The following is a 16,312-nucleotide window of genomic DNA, read 5'->3' on the forward strand; positions in this document are numbered from 1 at the left end:
AAAGCTTTTGGGGCTCTGCTTTTGGGCATCCCTTGTAACCTTTAAATAAGTGGTGAGGGTCTCACTTCTCAGAGCATCTTGACGCAGAGTCTGAGAGTGAATCCCGATCCACTCTCGTACTTTGAACTGATTAATATAAAAAGAAATACCGAAAGGGGCGCCAGTCTTTGGGGCCAATATCTCTAGGCACGGAACTCCGCCGGGCCAGTGCAAATCTATTGGGATCTGTGAATTGTTTTGAAGTGGTTATTTGGTGCTGTCGCGGTTAGTTCTTGACTTGGAGTGTCCAAGTCTGTTACAGTGGTATCAGAGCACGGCCGATTTCTCTTCTACGGGAAATCCGATCCCCGAATTTTTTTTTCCGCGGCACCTATGGCTTCAGGCAATGATCAGTCGACTTCCTCTACATCTGGAGATGCAGGCTGGGATCACAACGAAGATTCAGACAGAGAGTATGGCCCGCCTCGGGTTACTCAGGCGGAGCAGCAAGAGATGGAGCGACGTCAATTGATCGGCGATGCAACAAAGATGATGCTCAATTTTGCCAAGGACCCGAAGATGGCAAAATATATGAACCGGACCTCTTTGGAAGAGGTACAGATGGAGTGGCAAAGAACCACAACACCACTCCCGAAACCCGCTCTCAAGAAACCTTTTGCCTCCAAGAAAATATACGGAGAAGGAACTGGAGAACGTGGTTGATGCACGGATTGCTCAGCTTTTTGACGCGCAAAAGAAAGCCAAAAAGCACGGCAAAAAAGCAGAAGAAAAGCACTGACTTTCCAGGTTATTTGGGTCGTCGGTCGACTTTTGACAAGGCAAAGAAAGAGAAGAAGCGTGTTCGATTTGAGGGAGTACCCAGTTCTTCTTCTTCTTCTGATAGTTCTTCTAGCTCCTCGGATTTGAGCGAATAAGACAGAAAAGGTAAAAAGCGAAGCAAGAAACAAAGCTTCGGAAAGGGCAAGAAAAAGGCAAAGAAGGCTACATGTCGCCCAGAGACTGACAGTTCTACTGAGGACTCGTCTACAGACAGCTCAGATTCCGATGACGGAAAGTTTTATGCGAACAAGAAGAATTTTTACAAAGCCAACCAGTATGACTTTCTCGAAGATAAAAGCAAGAAAGTCCGAGAGTTTAAGGAAGGTGGCCACTCGATCAAGTTTGATACTTTTCAGGATACTCAGATGCTTCGAAGGCTTTGTCTTTTATACAGCAGTTAGACATCGCTTTCGCGGGAGGATGCTATTCAGAGCACTCCAAGATTCGGAGAGCTACCTCTTACCTTAAGGGGAATGCTCGTACTTGGTGGTCCACGCTTCTTTTAACAAGAGTGTGCCAGTTAAATGGCTGAAATTTAAGAAGCTTTTTATTTCTTCTTGGTTGACGCAAGAATATGAACGAGATGTACGAGCTGCTTGGAACCATCTTCGGATGACCAAGAAAGATACAATCAATGCTTATTGTGAAAGATTCTGGAGCTCTTTTCTACCCGCCTCTTCATTCAAGAAGATCTCGTTCAGAGAATAGATTGAGCGGTTTACCTTGGGTCTACCTACAGAGATCCGAGATCACTGCTTGGAACAGAAGTCAACTTCTATTCAGGAGTTGATGAGTCATGCGAAGCGGGGCTTTGCCATTCACTCTGGCAGTCTGACCTACCCCATAGATGAGGCCATGACACAACGAGCTGAACAGACTTCTGGGAATGAAAGTAGAAAGAAAAAGAGCAACCGAGAGAAAAAGGATGCACGACCCAAGCTTACTCCTGAGAAGAGAGCTCGCTTCATCAGAGAGGGGAAGTGTTTTGGATGCGGGGAACATGGACATATCTCCGCGAAGTGCCATAATAAGGCATAGAAAGAACAGAATGATAAAGACGACGACAGGTCTAAGAGTTCGAGAGCAGCTGAGGAATGTGGCAGAAAAGGCAGATAGAAAAGCAGAATTGGTACCACATGGCGTGGGACCTGCACCGAATCTATTGAATGAAAGTACAAACTTTGCCGCTTTTGTGGCAAAGTGACGGATCAGGAAGCTCTTTTGAAGGAGCCAAGGCCAACTTCTTTTCACTTGGAATTGGCGGCTCGATTTGGAATTACGCCCGACAGACTGACGCCACAGGCAGAGGTAGTTCGACTGGCACCCGGATGGGATGTTGCCATTACACCGAGCATTAGCAAACTTCGTTTGCAATGACAGGGGTGTTCAGGGCACGCGAGTGACGTTCTACTCAGGATCCCTTAGTACCACAAGAACTACGCCGTGGTTGACTACCGGGCCGAGAAAACTTTGATAAATGAAGGGCTTAGAGATTGTACTTGATGAACTTCAATTTCTTACTCATTCTTTTGGGAGAGAACTGAACGCTGGATAAAGGTTGAATATGTTTTGACCCGATCAAAAGAACGCCAAGATTTTTCTCCACACTCATGCCGATTGCTTTCCAGAGGGCTTGAAGGTCAGACCATTGATCTGATACCTGGAAGCACGCCACCAAATCGGCCACCTTACCGTGTGAGCCGAGTACAGAATGAAAAGATTATGAACCCAGTGAAAGACCTCTTGGAAAAGGGTCTTGTCCAGCCTAGTACTTCACCGTATTGCTCTCCAGTGTTGTTGGTTTTTGAAGAAAGACGGATCTTGGAGAATGTGCATCGATTATAGCACTCTCAACGAAATCACCATCAAGAACAGATTTTCGATTCCTAGGATCGATGATATACTCGACAAGTTACAGGGATCCTCGGATTTAGCAGGATTGACTTGAAGAGTGGATATCATCAGATCAGGATAGCGCCAGGAGATGTCTACAAGACAGCTTTTCGGACGACTTTTGGGTTATTTGAGTTTTTGGTGATTCCTTTTGGCTTAACCAATGCTCCTGCGACTTTTAACCGGATGATGGATTGGATTTTTCGAGAGTACAGGCTATTTGTTGGCACTTTCTTTGACGACATCATTGTTTTCTCCAAGAATGAGACAGAACACAGAGATCATCTGCTTCAAGTCTTTCAAGCATTACGAGATCACACGTTAGTGATTAATGCAAAGAAAAGTGATTTTTTCCTACCAGAGATACACTTTTTGGGACACATTGTGTCAGCAGCAGGAGTGCAAATGGACCCGGCCAAGATAGAGACTATCCGTGATTGGCCCGATTTGAGGAATGTCCATGAAGTTAGAAGCTTCTTGGGACTGTGTTCGTACTACAGGCGGTTCATTCGAAAGTTTGCAGAGGTTGCTTCCCCTTTGCATACCTTGACACAGAAAGGAGTACCTTTTTCGTGGGGACCCACAAAGGTGACTGCCTTTCAGACATTAAAAGAGAGATTGACTATGGGACCTATTTTGACTTTGCCGGACTTGCAGAAGTCATTCGAAGTATATTGTGATGCTTGTGGTCGTAGTCTGGGTGCGGTCTTGATGCAAGAAGGCCATGTCATAGCTTACGAGAGCCGTTTGTTCTCCAGGTTGGAGATGACAGCACAGATCTATGAGAAAGAGCTTTTGGCGGTTATCCATGCTCTTACTCAGTGGCGGCATTACTTACTTGGAGCGGATTTTACTGTCTTTACAGACCATCAGAGTTTGCGCTACTTCTTGTCACAGAAGCAGCTTTCGGAAAAGCAGATGCGGTGGGTGAACATCTTGTCACAGTTCCACTTCCAGATTGTCCATGTGCAGGGACAAAAGAATGTGGTGGCAGATGCTTTGTCTCGGAAACCGTTGGTTCTGGCTGTTTCCGCGATACATCATAGGAGCTTCGAGGATATGGTCGATCAGTATGCCACAGATACAGATTTTGCAGATATTTTCACACGGGTACGGGATGGGGAGACAATAGCTGGATACTCCCTTCGGGAAGGCTACTTGATGAAAAAGACTATGTTGTGCGTTACACAGCTGTTGAGGGAAAAGGTTATGACTGAATGCCACTGTCCACCGTTTACGGGTCACCGCGGCATTGCTACCACCATGAAAGGGGTAGAGAGATATTTCTTTTGGCGGAGACTCAAGAAGGATGTGGAAGAGTTTGTGCACAGTTGCTTGGTATGCCAGAAGGTCAAGTTTGGCAGGCATAAGGCACAGGGATTGTTATAGCCTTTACCCATACCCACCCGCCCCTGGGAAAATATTGAAATGGATTTCATTTTTGATCTCCCAAGAACACAAAATGATCACGATGATTTTCCGATTACATGGCACGTCTGAGACGATTGTCTCCGACAGAGACCCCAGATTTATGCGTTTGTTTTGGAAGGCAATTTGGGAGAACATTGGCACGCGGTTGCAGTTCTCGTCATCGTTCCACTTGCAGACTGATGGGCAATTTGAGATTGCCAATTCAGTGGTTTTAGATTTATTGAAGTCTTGTATCTCGGATCAGAAGACTCAATGGGAAAAGAACTTACCTTTGGTGGAATTTGCCTACAATAACACGATACACTCTTCGACGGGGAAGACGCCATGTGAGATTGTTGAAAGTGCTGCGAAGGTTCCATCCTTCCTGAGCACGAAAGATTAGATATTTGAAGTGGATGAATATTTGCGAGATTTGGATACGGCTTTTGCCAAGGTTTGCGAGACTTTGCAGGAGTCTCAAGAACGACAGAAGAAGATAGCGGATCGCCATCGTCGCGACTTGAAACTGAAAGAGGATGATTGGGTGCTCTTACTTTTGAGAAGGCACGCCTATGAAAGAAAAAGGGAAAGGAGAGGCTTTTTCCAAAGCTTAGTATGCGATACTACGGTCCTTTCAAGATCATTGACAAGATACATGATCTCTCCTTTCGATTGAAACTGCCAGATACTTGGAGGATTCACAATGCATTGCATGTGAGTCTCTTGAAACCTGTTAAGGGTGATGTGCCTGATGAGCAAGCCGAAGTGGAAGAAAACGGGGAGATCCTTGTTCCTGAACAGATTTTGGCACATAACGATACAAAGAAAGGTAAAGTCCGAAGGCGGTTCTTTGTTTAGTTCAAGAACTTTCCTGCATTTGATGCGGAGTGGATGGAGGAGGAGGACCTAGCAGATACTCCTCGGATTGTGAAACTTTACCTCGATGTTTTGGTTTAGCATAGTCTACTCGAAACGGAACCCAGAAACTCAGCTTGGCCGAAGATCTGGTGCAGTGGGATGTACAAGAGGAGAGTTACTCCGCTCCTTTGTCAACAGATGCCTTGATTTTGATACTAAAGTCACTGATGTCTCTTTGAGCTGCAGGGATACTGAGAGCTCACAATATTCTGTTGGATGACTTTATGAAATGGAATTCCTGATAATGATACTAATTTTTTTTCGACTTCTTGTGAGTGCAGGAACTGATAGACGAAATGACTGCAGCATTTTGGTCTGATTGATCTCGAATAGACATGGTTGCAATAGGGGTTAGTCAATCGGACATCGTTGAGGTCCCGATTGGACCTAGATGTGATTGCTAGCTACATTGCCGATAAATCATGGTCTAAGATCCGAATGAATGTTGAATGTCATGTGATGTCCTGTGATGTCTGGTGATGTCCTGTGATGTTGTGTGATGTGACTGTCGATTTTGTACATGTGCTAGATGTGTGTTCCTAGTACGTAGGTACTAACAGTCACTGTTTGCTAAGACGGTGTGAGCGGGATGGAAACACACAGAACGCCTCTATAACGACCCGACACACACTCTTGGGAAGATACACACACACACTATGGGACACCACTCGGCTTACACAACACACCTGGCCGAGACAGGGAGCACACCGATGGAGTGCGAGGAGAGAGACTATCCACTTGTCCACTCCACATAGGGACACACACACACACACACACACACCCCCCTAAAAAACTCAGCTCAAAAGAGGAGAACTTCTGATAATTAGATACAAATGAGCTTGGGCCAACACCAATGGGGCAAACAGCTCACACAATATGGGTAAAATGTACCAGATACAATCACAAACTGGAGCAGCAGCTTCGCTCATAGGAGAAACTTACACAGCCAAAACAACAGAAAAAGAGTGAGGAATTTGGCAAAATGGATAGCGCCATCGCGTCCGGAACGGCCCAAAACCCCAGTCTACAATGTCAAAGTGCTCAAATTCGACCTCGGATGAGCAGTTTACGGCCAAAACAGGCTCCAAAAACCCCAAAAACACAGTTGCGGCTGTTCCTCCTCTTCTCTCCACGTTTTTTCTGGTCTTCTCTCTGTTTTTTCAGTTCCCACACTTAGCTTTATTAGTTGCGCACCCTTGGCCTTTTAGATACCTCAAACGGACCCCGAACAGGCCAAAAACTGACCTCGCAGTACATAGTTGTCACCTTTTTGCATCATCCGCACACCTGGCACTCAATTTTTCCCAATAATGCATCCCGCCACCACGTGAAGTGGCCCGAAAGTATGGTCCTCATGATGACCTTTCTGCATAAGTATCACAAGAAAACACCCATGTCATGTCCGTACTCCTCCGCGTGCAAGTATTGACCCCATTTGGCCTCCTGACGCCACTAGATGCCATCTGACGCACTCGCTTACCTCATGTCGTCGGCCCGCGGATAGCTTCCTCGAGAAGTTTTACCTGCTACCAACTCCTCATTATTGTAGAAAAAACACACTGGTACTGGTAGCGATGAAAATCGATGCACTATGTACACCTTGTCCTACCTGTACACATGTGGGCCCCACGTAACCACCTGGCTCTGGAAAATGGGCAATACTTTATTTGATGCACCATGCACGGTTATGTACATATGCGCAATCCCTTGCTCCAAAAAACTCTTGACAACGGTTTATGGCTTTTGTGAGTTTTGCAGGCGTAATCGCGGTCGATTATGCTTTCAAGAGGGGGGTATGTCACAAAGTGATGACGTGGCGGATAGCAAAAACCCTGATTTCTGCCAAAAACCCTAAAATTCCTGCAAACCCTAATTTTTGCCAAAAACCCTAATTTCCGGAAATCGCAGAGGCTACTTTTTAAAAAAAAGAATTTTTTTTTTTTGGAAAATGAAGAGCGACGCGAATTTTGCTTTTTTTTATAAAAAAAGAGAAAAAGACTCTCTAAGAGAGAGAGAGAACTGATGCTTTTGATTTTAAAAGCTTTTGGGGCTCTGCTTTTGGGCATCCCTTGTAACCTTTAAATAAGTGGTGAGGGTCTCACTTCTCAGAGCATCTGGACGCAGAGTCTGAGAGTGAATCCCGATCCACTCTCTTGTACTTCGAACTGATTAATATAAAAAGAAATCCCGAAAGGGGCGCCAGTCTTTGGGGCCAATATCTCTAGGCACGGAACTCCGCCGGGCCGGTGCAAATCTATCGTGATCTGTGAATTGTTTTGAAGTGGTTATTTGGTGCTGTCACGGTTAGTTCTTGACTTGGAGTGTCCAAGTCTGTTACACTTTGTGTCTCTCTCTTTCATTCAGTTCAGTTCAATTCTTTCAAGTGAAGTAAAGTAACATTGTTTTTGTGCGGAGCACTAGATCGGAGCTAAATTTTTAAACACTTTCGTTGCACCTAACATTGGTATCAGAGCTCTGTGCGTGCTTCTGCTTCGTGAACTCAAGGGAAGAACCCCAAGTACCCAAGTATCCCAAGGACACCAAGAATCCAAAGAACCCAAGCAAAACCATGAACCCAAAGAACCTCTCCTAGTTTTTTCCATCAAAGAATCTTCGTGTCCCGATCCCGGACCGATTAGCCACTCCCAACCGTAGTCCATCGGCATCGGGCGCGCTCCCGTCTTCATCGCTATGTTTTTGATCAAAGATCGACATCGAATACACGAAAATCCAGATCTTGAGTACTAAGATCTACTTGCCTCGTAAGCGGATATGGAAGGAGTTGGAGAAAGGAAAGGAACCCTAAACCTCTTTTGCATTCGCATTTGCATGTAATGTGCATGCACTTCCGTCGACAAGCAACCCTTGGATATATTTCGAGCACCCTTACCTTTCATCTTCACCCGCAATGTTTACACGACAGGACTATTCAAGCGGTCTTACTTACCCGCAAGGCAGAGTTAGCACCAAAGCTGGTATTCTACGACAGTAGTAAGGCTGTGTTTACATCGCAGTAGTACCTACGTCCATAGTATCCACAAGTTTGAAGGAGTTTTCGTTGGTTAATGCATCCACAAGCATCAGAAGCATTCAACATCAGAAGTCCAGAAAGTATCCACAAGTAGAAGTTCGGTTGTTGTGCCTCACCTTTAACAGGGGGGGGGGGGGGGGGGGATGTCAAGTGCGCGCTTCACTTGCGCTATGTGGACAAGCTTCTGCTACAATCTATCGTCAGTCTTAGCTTAGGACCTAGCCTGGCACCCTTGTGAGCCTCCAACAGGATGTGCATGTCCAGGCCGGTCATAGTTGCATACCTTCTCTTGCATAGTACAATCATTCTAGCATTCATGCACTTTACCGCGTGTGAACCGCCTCTTAGCATGGCATTTAAGTATAAGCAATCGTGGGGGCTGAATAGAGCTGCTCAACCCAACAGTTTGTACCTATAAACGAAGCCTATGGGCAGCGCTAGAAAGCAGAAGATGCAGGCGAGGAAGGTCAGTACCCGCAGTACCAGCAAGACCCGCAGTATCAACTTCCAACCAGCGTTTCTCTCAAGCATCCTCAGTGTTTTTGGATCAGCCTATCAGCGTTTTTGGGACTCAGACATCAGCGTTTTCAGCCCCTAGTACCAGCGTTTTCAGCACTCAGCCCGTTGCAGATCCTCGCCGCAACACCACGAGCGTTTTCAGATTTCAGCCATAGCAGGTCAGCGTTTTTCAGTTTCCAGCCTTAGCCTCGTCGTCGTCGTCGTCGTCGTTGACTCGTCGTCGTCGTCGATCCTGCAGTACCAAGTACTAAGAACCTGCAGTACCCTTCAATATCTCACTAGTACCAAGCATATGCATCAAGTACCCATTAGCATCTCAGCATTTAACATCATTGTATCAGCATTTTGTGCAAGAAATGAAGCAAGTACTTGCTCTAGCAATAGAGCAAGGAGGCCCTTGAGGGTGGTTGGGACCCGACATGCTGTGTCGTCTCTTTCTCTATCTCTTATTGTGTCTCTCTCTTTCATTCATTTCAGTTCAGTTCTTTCAAGTGAAGTAAAGTAACCTTGTGTTTGTGTGGAGTACTAGATTCAAGCTAAATCCTTAAACACTTCCGCTTGACTTGACAACATCTTTGTCTTTTTTGGGTGCTGAAAGAGATGCACGCGTGATACACGAGACACAGAGTGGCGGAGCTCCACCCCAAGAAGCACTGGCCCCAAACCTTGGTGCCCCTTTCAATATTTCTTTATATTGTTTCAACTTAGTACAAGCTTGTACTCCATGCTCTGCCCCTTCACTCGGAAGCGTGTCAGAGAATGAGCCCATGGCACATATTTAAAGGCTCTTGGCCTATAAAAAGCAATTACATGAAAAGCTTCAAACTCAAAAGCATGTGGCCTCAAAAACTGGCGCTAAAAGCTGCCCAATGTAAATAACGGAAATCCGTACAGGCTGCCACGTCGGTACAGTCATCGTGAAACATGGAATTCCGTACAAGTTGCCACGTTAGCAGTTCAGCGCAAAATCCGGGTCTTCCATACTGACCTGCACGTTATCAACTGCTATGCAATAGAGTGTGTGTGGTTCTGCTTTATTTTAATATCTTTAGGTCACTTGGCCCCCAATGGATAGGGTCCCATAAGTTGGTGGGAACTCTTCTTTAAAGATAGGCCACTCGGCAAGATTTTGCAAGTTGGTAAAACTACTTCCGCTGCTTCTGTTGCTTCTAGGGTTTAGGCCTCTCGGTCGGGATCTGCAAGTCGGCTCTGTTCTTCAGTGGCTTGACATGTCAACAGTTTGTGACAGCCCTACCTATGCGTGCTTCACTTTATGTGTGCCTAGGGTCTCTCTTTTTCTCTCTCTCAGTTTTTTGTCTCCTCTATATGCTCTCCTCTTTTCATTCCTTAAGAATCTACCCCACTGTCAGCCAGGCACAGCTGTAAAACAGCCCCCACCCTATATGGACTGCCTCTAGAACGTACCGAGGCACCTGCAGCTCCTCCAACCTTCCAGGGGGCGATAAACTCTAACAAACAATATGACCATGTTAGAGTAAAGTTTTAAACTAAGTGATTATAATTATTACTGTGACTTGGTCTGTTCATGAACAACAGGATTATGTGCTTATAGTATGACACAAAATGTGCAACTGCATGTGAGCATTGAATGTGAATGGTTTACATATATCTCTAATTTCACTAACCCTGTACTACAATCAAGGACAATCGCGTTGATTTTCAGAGGGTGGCCTGTGATGGATTTTTGGTTTAGGATTTCCTACGGGAGCCAGACCAGCTTCACGGTTGTCTCAGGTAGTTGCGTAGAGGCGTAGTAGCACACGACACCCTAGGACTAGGCAGATCGATTGCTTACTGTTCTTTTTCTAACAGAGGTGATGTAAGATTGTTACATTCCAGCCCTAGTTTTTGCACCTATGTGCAATGCCTCTTTTGAGTTTTCAAGGATGCTACTAGCCTTACACTTGACTTACTTGTAAGTTTTTATTCTACGGTATATTAATGGGGGGAGAGGGCCTGCATTCTTGCCTTCAAATGAATAAAGATTGGAGTATTGTCGAGCGTTGGTTCTTCTTGTACCACAAAGAAAGATCTAGCAATAATCACAGAAGTAGCCAAAACTGTGTCTTTTTAAACTTTTTTGTGAGACAGGAATCTAGCAAGGCCAAGTCCTTCCCCAAGCACCACTGGCAAGATGGAATTATGCTGGAAAGGGGACTCATGTTGGCCTTTTTATATCTTTCATTAAGGGAAAGCTCATACGAAAAGCCCATTTTGGGTCTCCATTTCAAGTTTCCATGTGTTCTATAACGGTTCCTTGTCTTCCAAGACAATTATCACAAGAAACGACCATTTTTTCAAAGCTTTGGTAACTGTTTCTCAGTTTGTCGAGGTCTCCCTTTCCATGTGACTATTTCAGGGAATCTCTCATGCTGCCTATGATACACTGAGAACTTGAAGCAATAAGAAATGTTTTTCCTATTTGCCTGTTCTTGGATCTGACATGGCACGTGATGAATCATATGATGCAGGTTGCTGAACGAGCCTTATTTCTTTGGAACAACGATCATATTGTGAGCCTTGCTGCACAGAATCGATCAGTAATACTACCTGTCATTTACTCTGCGCTTGAGAAAAACACCAGGGGTCATTGGAATCAGGCTGTCCATAGCTTAACCCTCAATGCTAGAAAGATGTTTTTGGAAATGGACCAGGAACTTTTCCAGGAGTGCAAGCGCAGGTATGAGGAAGAGGAAGTAAAAGCAAGGCTTGCTCAGGAAAGGCGAGAACTCACATGGCAGCGTCTTGAAGTGGTTGCTTCAAAAAGCATGCCGAGTCAAGCAGTCATGGTCCGGAACTGAGGGAGATAAACGAAACGTTGAATATATGGGACAAAGCCACAGGGTAAAGCTCGACACACAAAAACAACTGAAGCATTCAATTTGTTCTGCTGCATACAAGACAAGCATGTCTCTTTGTCCAAATTGAAATGGTCAGCTCTACTTCTGGGCATGAGCAACTCTGATGGCAACAGGCCCTTCTTTCGCTTCTGAGGTCGTGTTCCCTGTTCTGGAAGAATCCAAAGAGAAGCAAGCTGCATGTTTGTTCATGGTGCCAGGCTCTCTGCCATTGTTGCAATGGTGGTGTTGGTCATTGTTCCCGTTTGCTGGGGGCTTGGTTAAAGCGTATTTTTTTCTTTTTTTTGCTTGATTTATCCTTCATATGCTAAGCTTCATGTTGCATGTGCATGAGGCAGTCCTGTCACTTCAAAAGGATGGGCAAGCTGCCTATGCTTTGTATCATACTCTCGCCAGTTTTATAATTACTCTGTTGTATGTGCTTTAATTTGGTTATTAGTGTGCAAGTTTTCTCATGTATCTTCGATGTTTATTGGGAGAGATGGCTCTTTTGAAGGGCTCGTGGAAGTAGCTTGGTTTTGGTATCTCCCTGAGCTGCACCATGTTCTGTCGGTTACTAAAACAAGGTTTCAGAAGTCTGGATGAGAGGTCTGTGTCGGCAAGACTGAACATTGAATGAAGTGAATTTGTGTCCGGATGGTACAGGATTTAATGTATTAGTGAACTATGGTGAGTAGGTGACTAATGGCATGAGTAAGCAGGAGACTAGTAGACCCAAAAAATTGATCCTAGTTTTGATGTGCACGATACGTGCAGTTTTGTAGACAATGTTTAGACTAGCTGGTAAAGCATTGTCACTAGGTTCGGTTTCCTTCTATGCTCTAATTTAGCGGGAATGGAAGAGACGAGCTATATTAGGTTTGAAAGTGAGCTTGAGATCATGCTGAATGTGTATAGAGGGTCAACTTTTTCAGTGGATTATTACAAGTTTGAGCATAGCTCTCTCTCTCTCTCTCTCTCTCTCTCTCTCTCTCTCTGTCACACACACACACACACACACACACACACACACACACACAATGTGCCTTTGCACACCGATTCATAGTTCAATATTTGCATGCTTTTCTAATGATGGAACCGTTTGCTTTTGCTAACCAGCCCTCCCCTTGGAAATGGTTAGGCAAGGCCCACGGCATCTAATCTAACGCATAGAATGGAGAGAAGGGTTGAATGGGAAGAGAGGGATGTGCCATGTAGAAGGTCAAGAGAATTGAAAGACGTTTAGCGCCTGAATTTACAAAATGGTTATAAACTTATGAATAAACACGATAAGCATGCAACGTATTGCAGGCAGCGGTGAAGCGATTGAGATTGGCACTAGCGTTTGCACATGTCTCCAAAGTAAACCTTCTCCCTTCCTGTCTGTTTCTCATTATCTGTCTGTCTTGGGATTAATTATTTTTGCATCAAATGGTTTTGCACCCTGCTGCAGGCTTGGTGAGATGGGAGAGAGCAGAGAAAAAACTAATGGAGGTGCAGTTGTTCTTGGCTTGAGTGGGGTCGCAGGGATTTTCAATTTTCACGTGAGCTTCATGGGATCCGTACAAGCAGGCAACCGGTAAGATGTGTGGCTGGAGATAGAACAGATTCTTCTTCTGGGTTAAAGTCCCGCTAAGAGAGAGAGAGAGAGAGAGAGAGAGAGAGAGAGAGAGAGAGAGAGACATACCAAAAGCAACATGAGACATACTCTTGTGTGATGCATGGTAGCAAATCAGCTCTCATTCTTCTTCTCGTCATGCCTCCAAGTGCTTCATATGCAACACACAATCGTGAGTGCCATTGCGAATTGCCTTGAAATCGGAATGATGCTAAGATCGTGAACGGCTAACCCAAGGAGGAGGGATGACCAGATAGTTAATTTTGAAAAATCATCTAAAGCTGTTTTGTTTGGATCAAAGCTATGTAGAGACCCTAATTGATGGCATATCCGCATAAAATCAACAATTATGTAAAGGTACAGCTGAAGATCAAAATAATCGTTATGCTTTAGATTGATATTTAGATTTGTAATGCTATATTTGTTAAGTTAGAAATTTATGAGAATTGCTAACATGATATTTAGATTTCTTTCAAGACTAGAATTGCTTTGGAAAATCTCTATTCCTATCATCCACTATGCTTAGGTCGAATTTTACATGATCACCAATGCTCCGTTGGCCGATAATAGCAAGTCACTGGCAACATTCTAGAACTTCTATCTTGCTTTAGGATTCATGGACAACCATCATAGGACATGAACCAAAAGCTCTGCGAAGCTTCTTCTTCAATGGAAGAGATCCAACATGATGTAGTATTTTGACTCTTGGGCATCCTTGTGGGGTTGAAGGTAACACTGAAACAAATGGGATTGGCTGGGTAAATTGCCAACTATCCCACTCTTATAGGTAGAATATTGGTCATAAATGACATCATAGTGGCTTTGGTGTAGTTTCCTTTTTCCATTTGAAGGTCCAATAGCTCTCTACTATATGAGTTGGAACTTGGAATTAGGGTTAGCCAAAAGCATTTTTCCTAATCAGAGAGAAAAAGGGCATATTTGAAACTCTGCCCAGTTTTTAGTATAATTTGAAGAATTTGCCGGTATTTACACTAAAACTTGTTTTCTTCAAGGCAAGCTCAGAATCTAGTCAAAAATTTGCAATTTAAGCTGGTTGAAATTTAAAGCATTTCTGGTGTTTACACTTAAATTTGTTTTCTTCGAGGCAATCTCAGAACCTAGTGGAAAATTCGCAATTTAAGTTGATTAAAATCCTAATTTTTTGCAAACACACGTTGGAATGTGTCTATCAAAGTTTTCTTTGGAAAGGCCCATCTATTAAGAGATGTTCCAAAGTTAATTGACAACTTTGTATTTTCCTTATCAAGACCAGGGTGGGACATATTCATCTCAAAATGCATTATAATCTTGGCAATCCCTCTTGAGGACAGGGCCATTCTTTTGTTTAGAGACATTCGACATATGAGGCTCCAGGCCAAGCAAAGGTGGCCTTCCCCCTCCTCTCCTCGCCTCCCTACTCATCAAGTTTTGTGTATCTCTTCCTCCTTTTTGTTCAAGTCTCTTTGAAATGCTTGGAGCATATTCAAACTACTTCTATGTATGACCTAAGTCTCAATCCATATTAAGATTGAGTGCATGTGGTGGCCGCTCCTTGAGATCCCCAAGTTAGCTCCCAAGTCCTAAATGGGAGAAAAGGGCCATCTTGCTAGCTAGCAAAGGACTCCAACATGGTTTTAGGTGTGGGTCCTTGAAGTTTTTCAATTGGAAATTTGGGATTGAGTTGTTTGTCAAATGGTTCTTCAAGCATGAGATCGGGTGTTGTTACCATATGTGGTAACAGTGTGTGTGAACACACTTGAGACCACTGGGGCACTTTTTTCCTCACTATGGGGTTTTGTCCCTCGTGCATTGTATAAACGACCATCACTCTAGGGATAAATTATCTTTCTATTCGTGCACTAAGTAATACACGCTGTTGTGTGCCTTGAGCTTCTTCATCTTCTCCAAGTTGTGTGTGTGTCCCTGTAACTCTAATTCCAAAAATTGGTATCAGAGCACAACTGAGTGAGCTTTAGTGAGTGTCAGCAAGTCGAGTAATAATTTGGGAATCGCACTTAGAGCTTGGTGCACTCAAAATTTCGATTCGGGCTCTGTTTCCACTACAAGCGGTACTGCGTAAAGTGCTTTTGTGCAGAATTTTTGTTAGTGCAATTTTTTGCAGAACAAGTCCCTTGCAGTTCTCTTTGGGTTGTACTATATAGCATGTGTTAGTCCTACTTTGTTTTTCCTCTTTCGAGGTAGTTTTTACATCGGGTGGAGTCAGTCACCATGGATGAAAACAACACAGATGCTCTCAAGATGTTTTCTCTTAAGGACAAATTGGATGGGGATAACAATCCAATGTGGGCTTAGATGATGCCACATGTACTTGTGTCAAAGGATGTTTGGAATGCTATGCAAAGCATTGATGTACACCTACCTTTTGTAGATACATGCTTTGTTAAGGATGTTGCAGGTTCTAGCTGATCTATTGTTGCTAGAGTTTTTTTGCCTACAACTGAGCAATCTTGTTGGGATGTTAGAGATGGGCAAGCTCATGCATTGATTGCATTATCTGTGAAGCGTACTATTACTCCTCACACTGGCTCAACAAAATCAGCAAAACAAGCCGGGGATACTCATTTCTGTAGGTAAAGTTGTATCTAATGGTTTGCTTGTATATAGTGTTCTCGATGCGTTGTCAGACTCTTACCAAACTTTTGCTAGTACTTGGAGTCTTATGACCCAAGAAAACCCTTAAGCTGTCAAGTTTGATACATTCTGCACATTGTTGTTACAAAAGTCACTTTCAATAAAAACATGTAATAAGAATCATTTTTAAAGTTTTGGCAATAACTTTTTTTTGAAGAAAGATTTGGTTGTTTTAAAGTTTGCACGCAGTTTAGGAGTTCATTCTTGTTTTTTTTTCAGGAACACGTTTTGGGAGCCAGTTTTGAAAGTGTTAAAGTGAGATTTTGAGAAAGTTTTGTATATAGTAAATGTAGCCCTTAACATAAGAAAAACGATTGGTAATTTGAAATTTTTTTGATTTCATGTTTTTGATACTCATTGAAGCCCTTCGATTAAGGAAAAGTAATAAATGTTTGCTCTACATTGTTTTTGTTGAAATTGTCAACTTGCAGGTGGATTTTTGGAGAAATTTGAATAGGATATAACTTTTTAGTGTCACATGATGCTCGACGAGCCTGATGAGATGAACAAATTGATGTGAGATGAACCCGTGCAGATTTAGAGCCGATTGGGAGCTATGAACTGTTGAAAACGACGTAAAAATTATAGACATAA

General features: G+C 43.7%; 1 protein-coding gene across 2 annotated transcripts in view; it reads left to right on the plus strand.

Moving 5' to 3' along the window:
• Window positions 1-11,928, plus strand: part of LOC147448689 (serine/threonine protein phosphatase 2A 57 kDa regulatory subunit B' beta isoform-like) — a 35,879-nt gene extending 23,951 nt beyond the window's left edge. Inside the window, exons 2-3 of one of the 2 annotated variants that reach the window (XR_015189377.1) lie at window positions 10,703-10,919; window positions 11,083-11,219. Coding sequence is in view for 1 of the 2 variants with exons in the window: in XM_086521224.1 (XP_086377350.1) it covers window positions 11,083-11,412 (330 nt within the window). In the remaining variant the exon portion in view is untranslated. Of the gene's footprint in view, window positions 1-10,702; window positions 10,920-11,082 lie in introns of both variants that reach the window. The other variant, XM_086521224.1, reaches the window with a different exon arrangement.
• Window positions 11,929-16,312: the final 4,384 nt, after the last annotated feature.

The sequence above is a fragment of the Adiantum capillus-veneris genome, chromosome 10 (genome assembly GCF_014529385.1).
Source record: "Adiantum capillus-veneris isolate H3 chromosome 10, ASM1452938v2, whole genome shotgun sequence".
NCBI lineage: Eukaryota > Viridiplantae > Streptophyta > Polypodiopsida > Polypodiales > Pteridaceae > Adiantum > Adiantum capillus-veneris.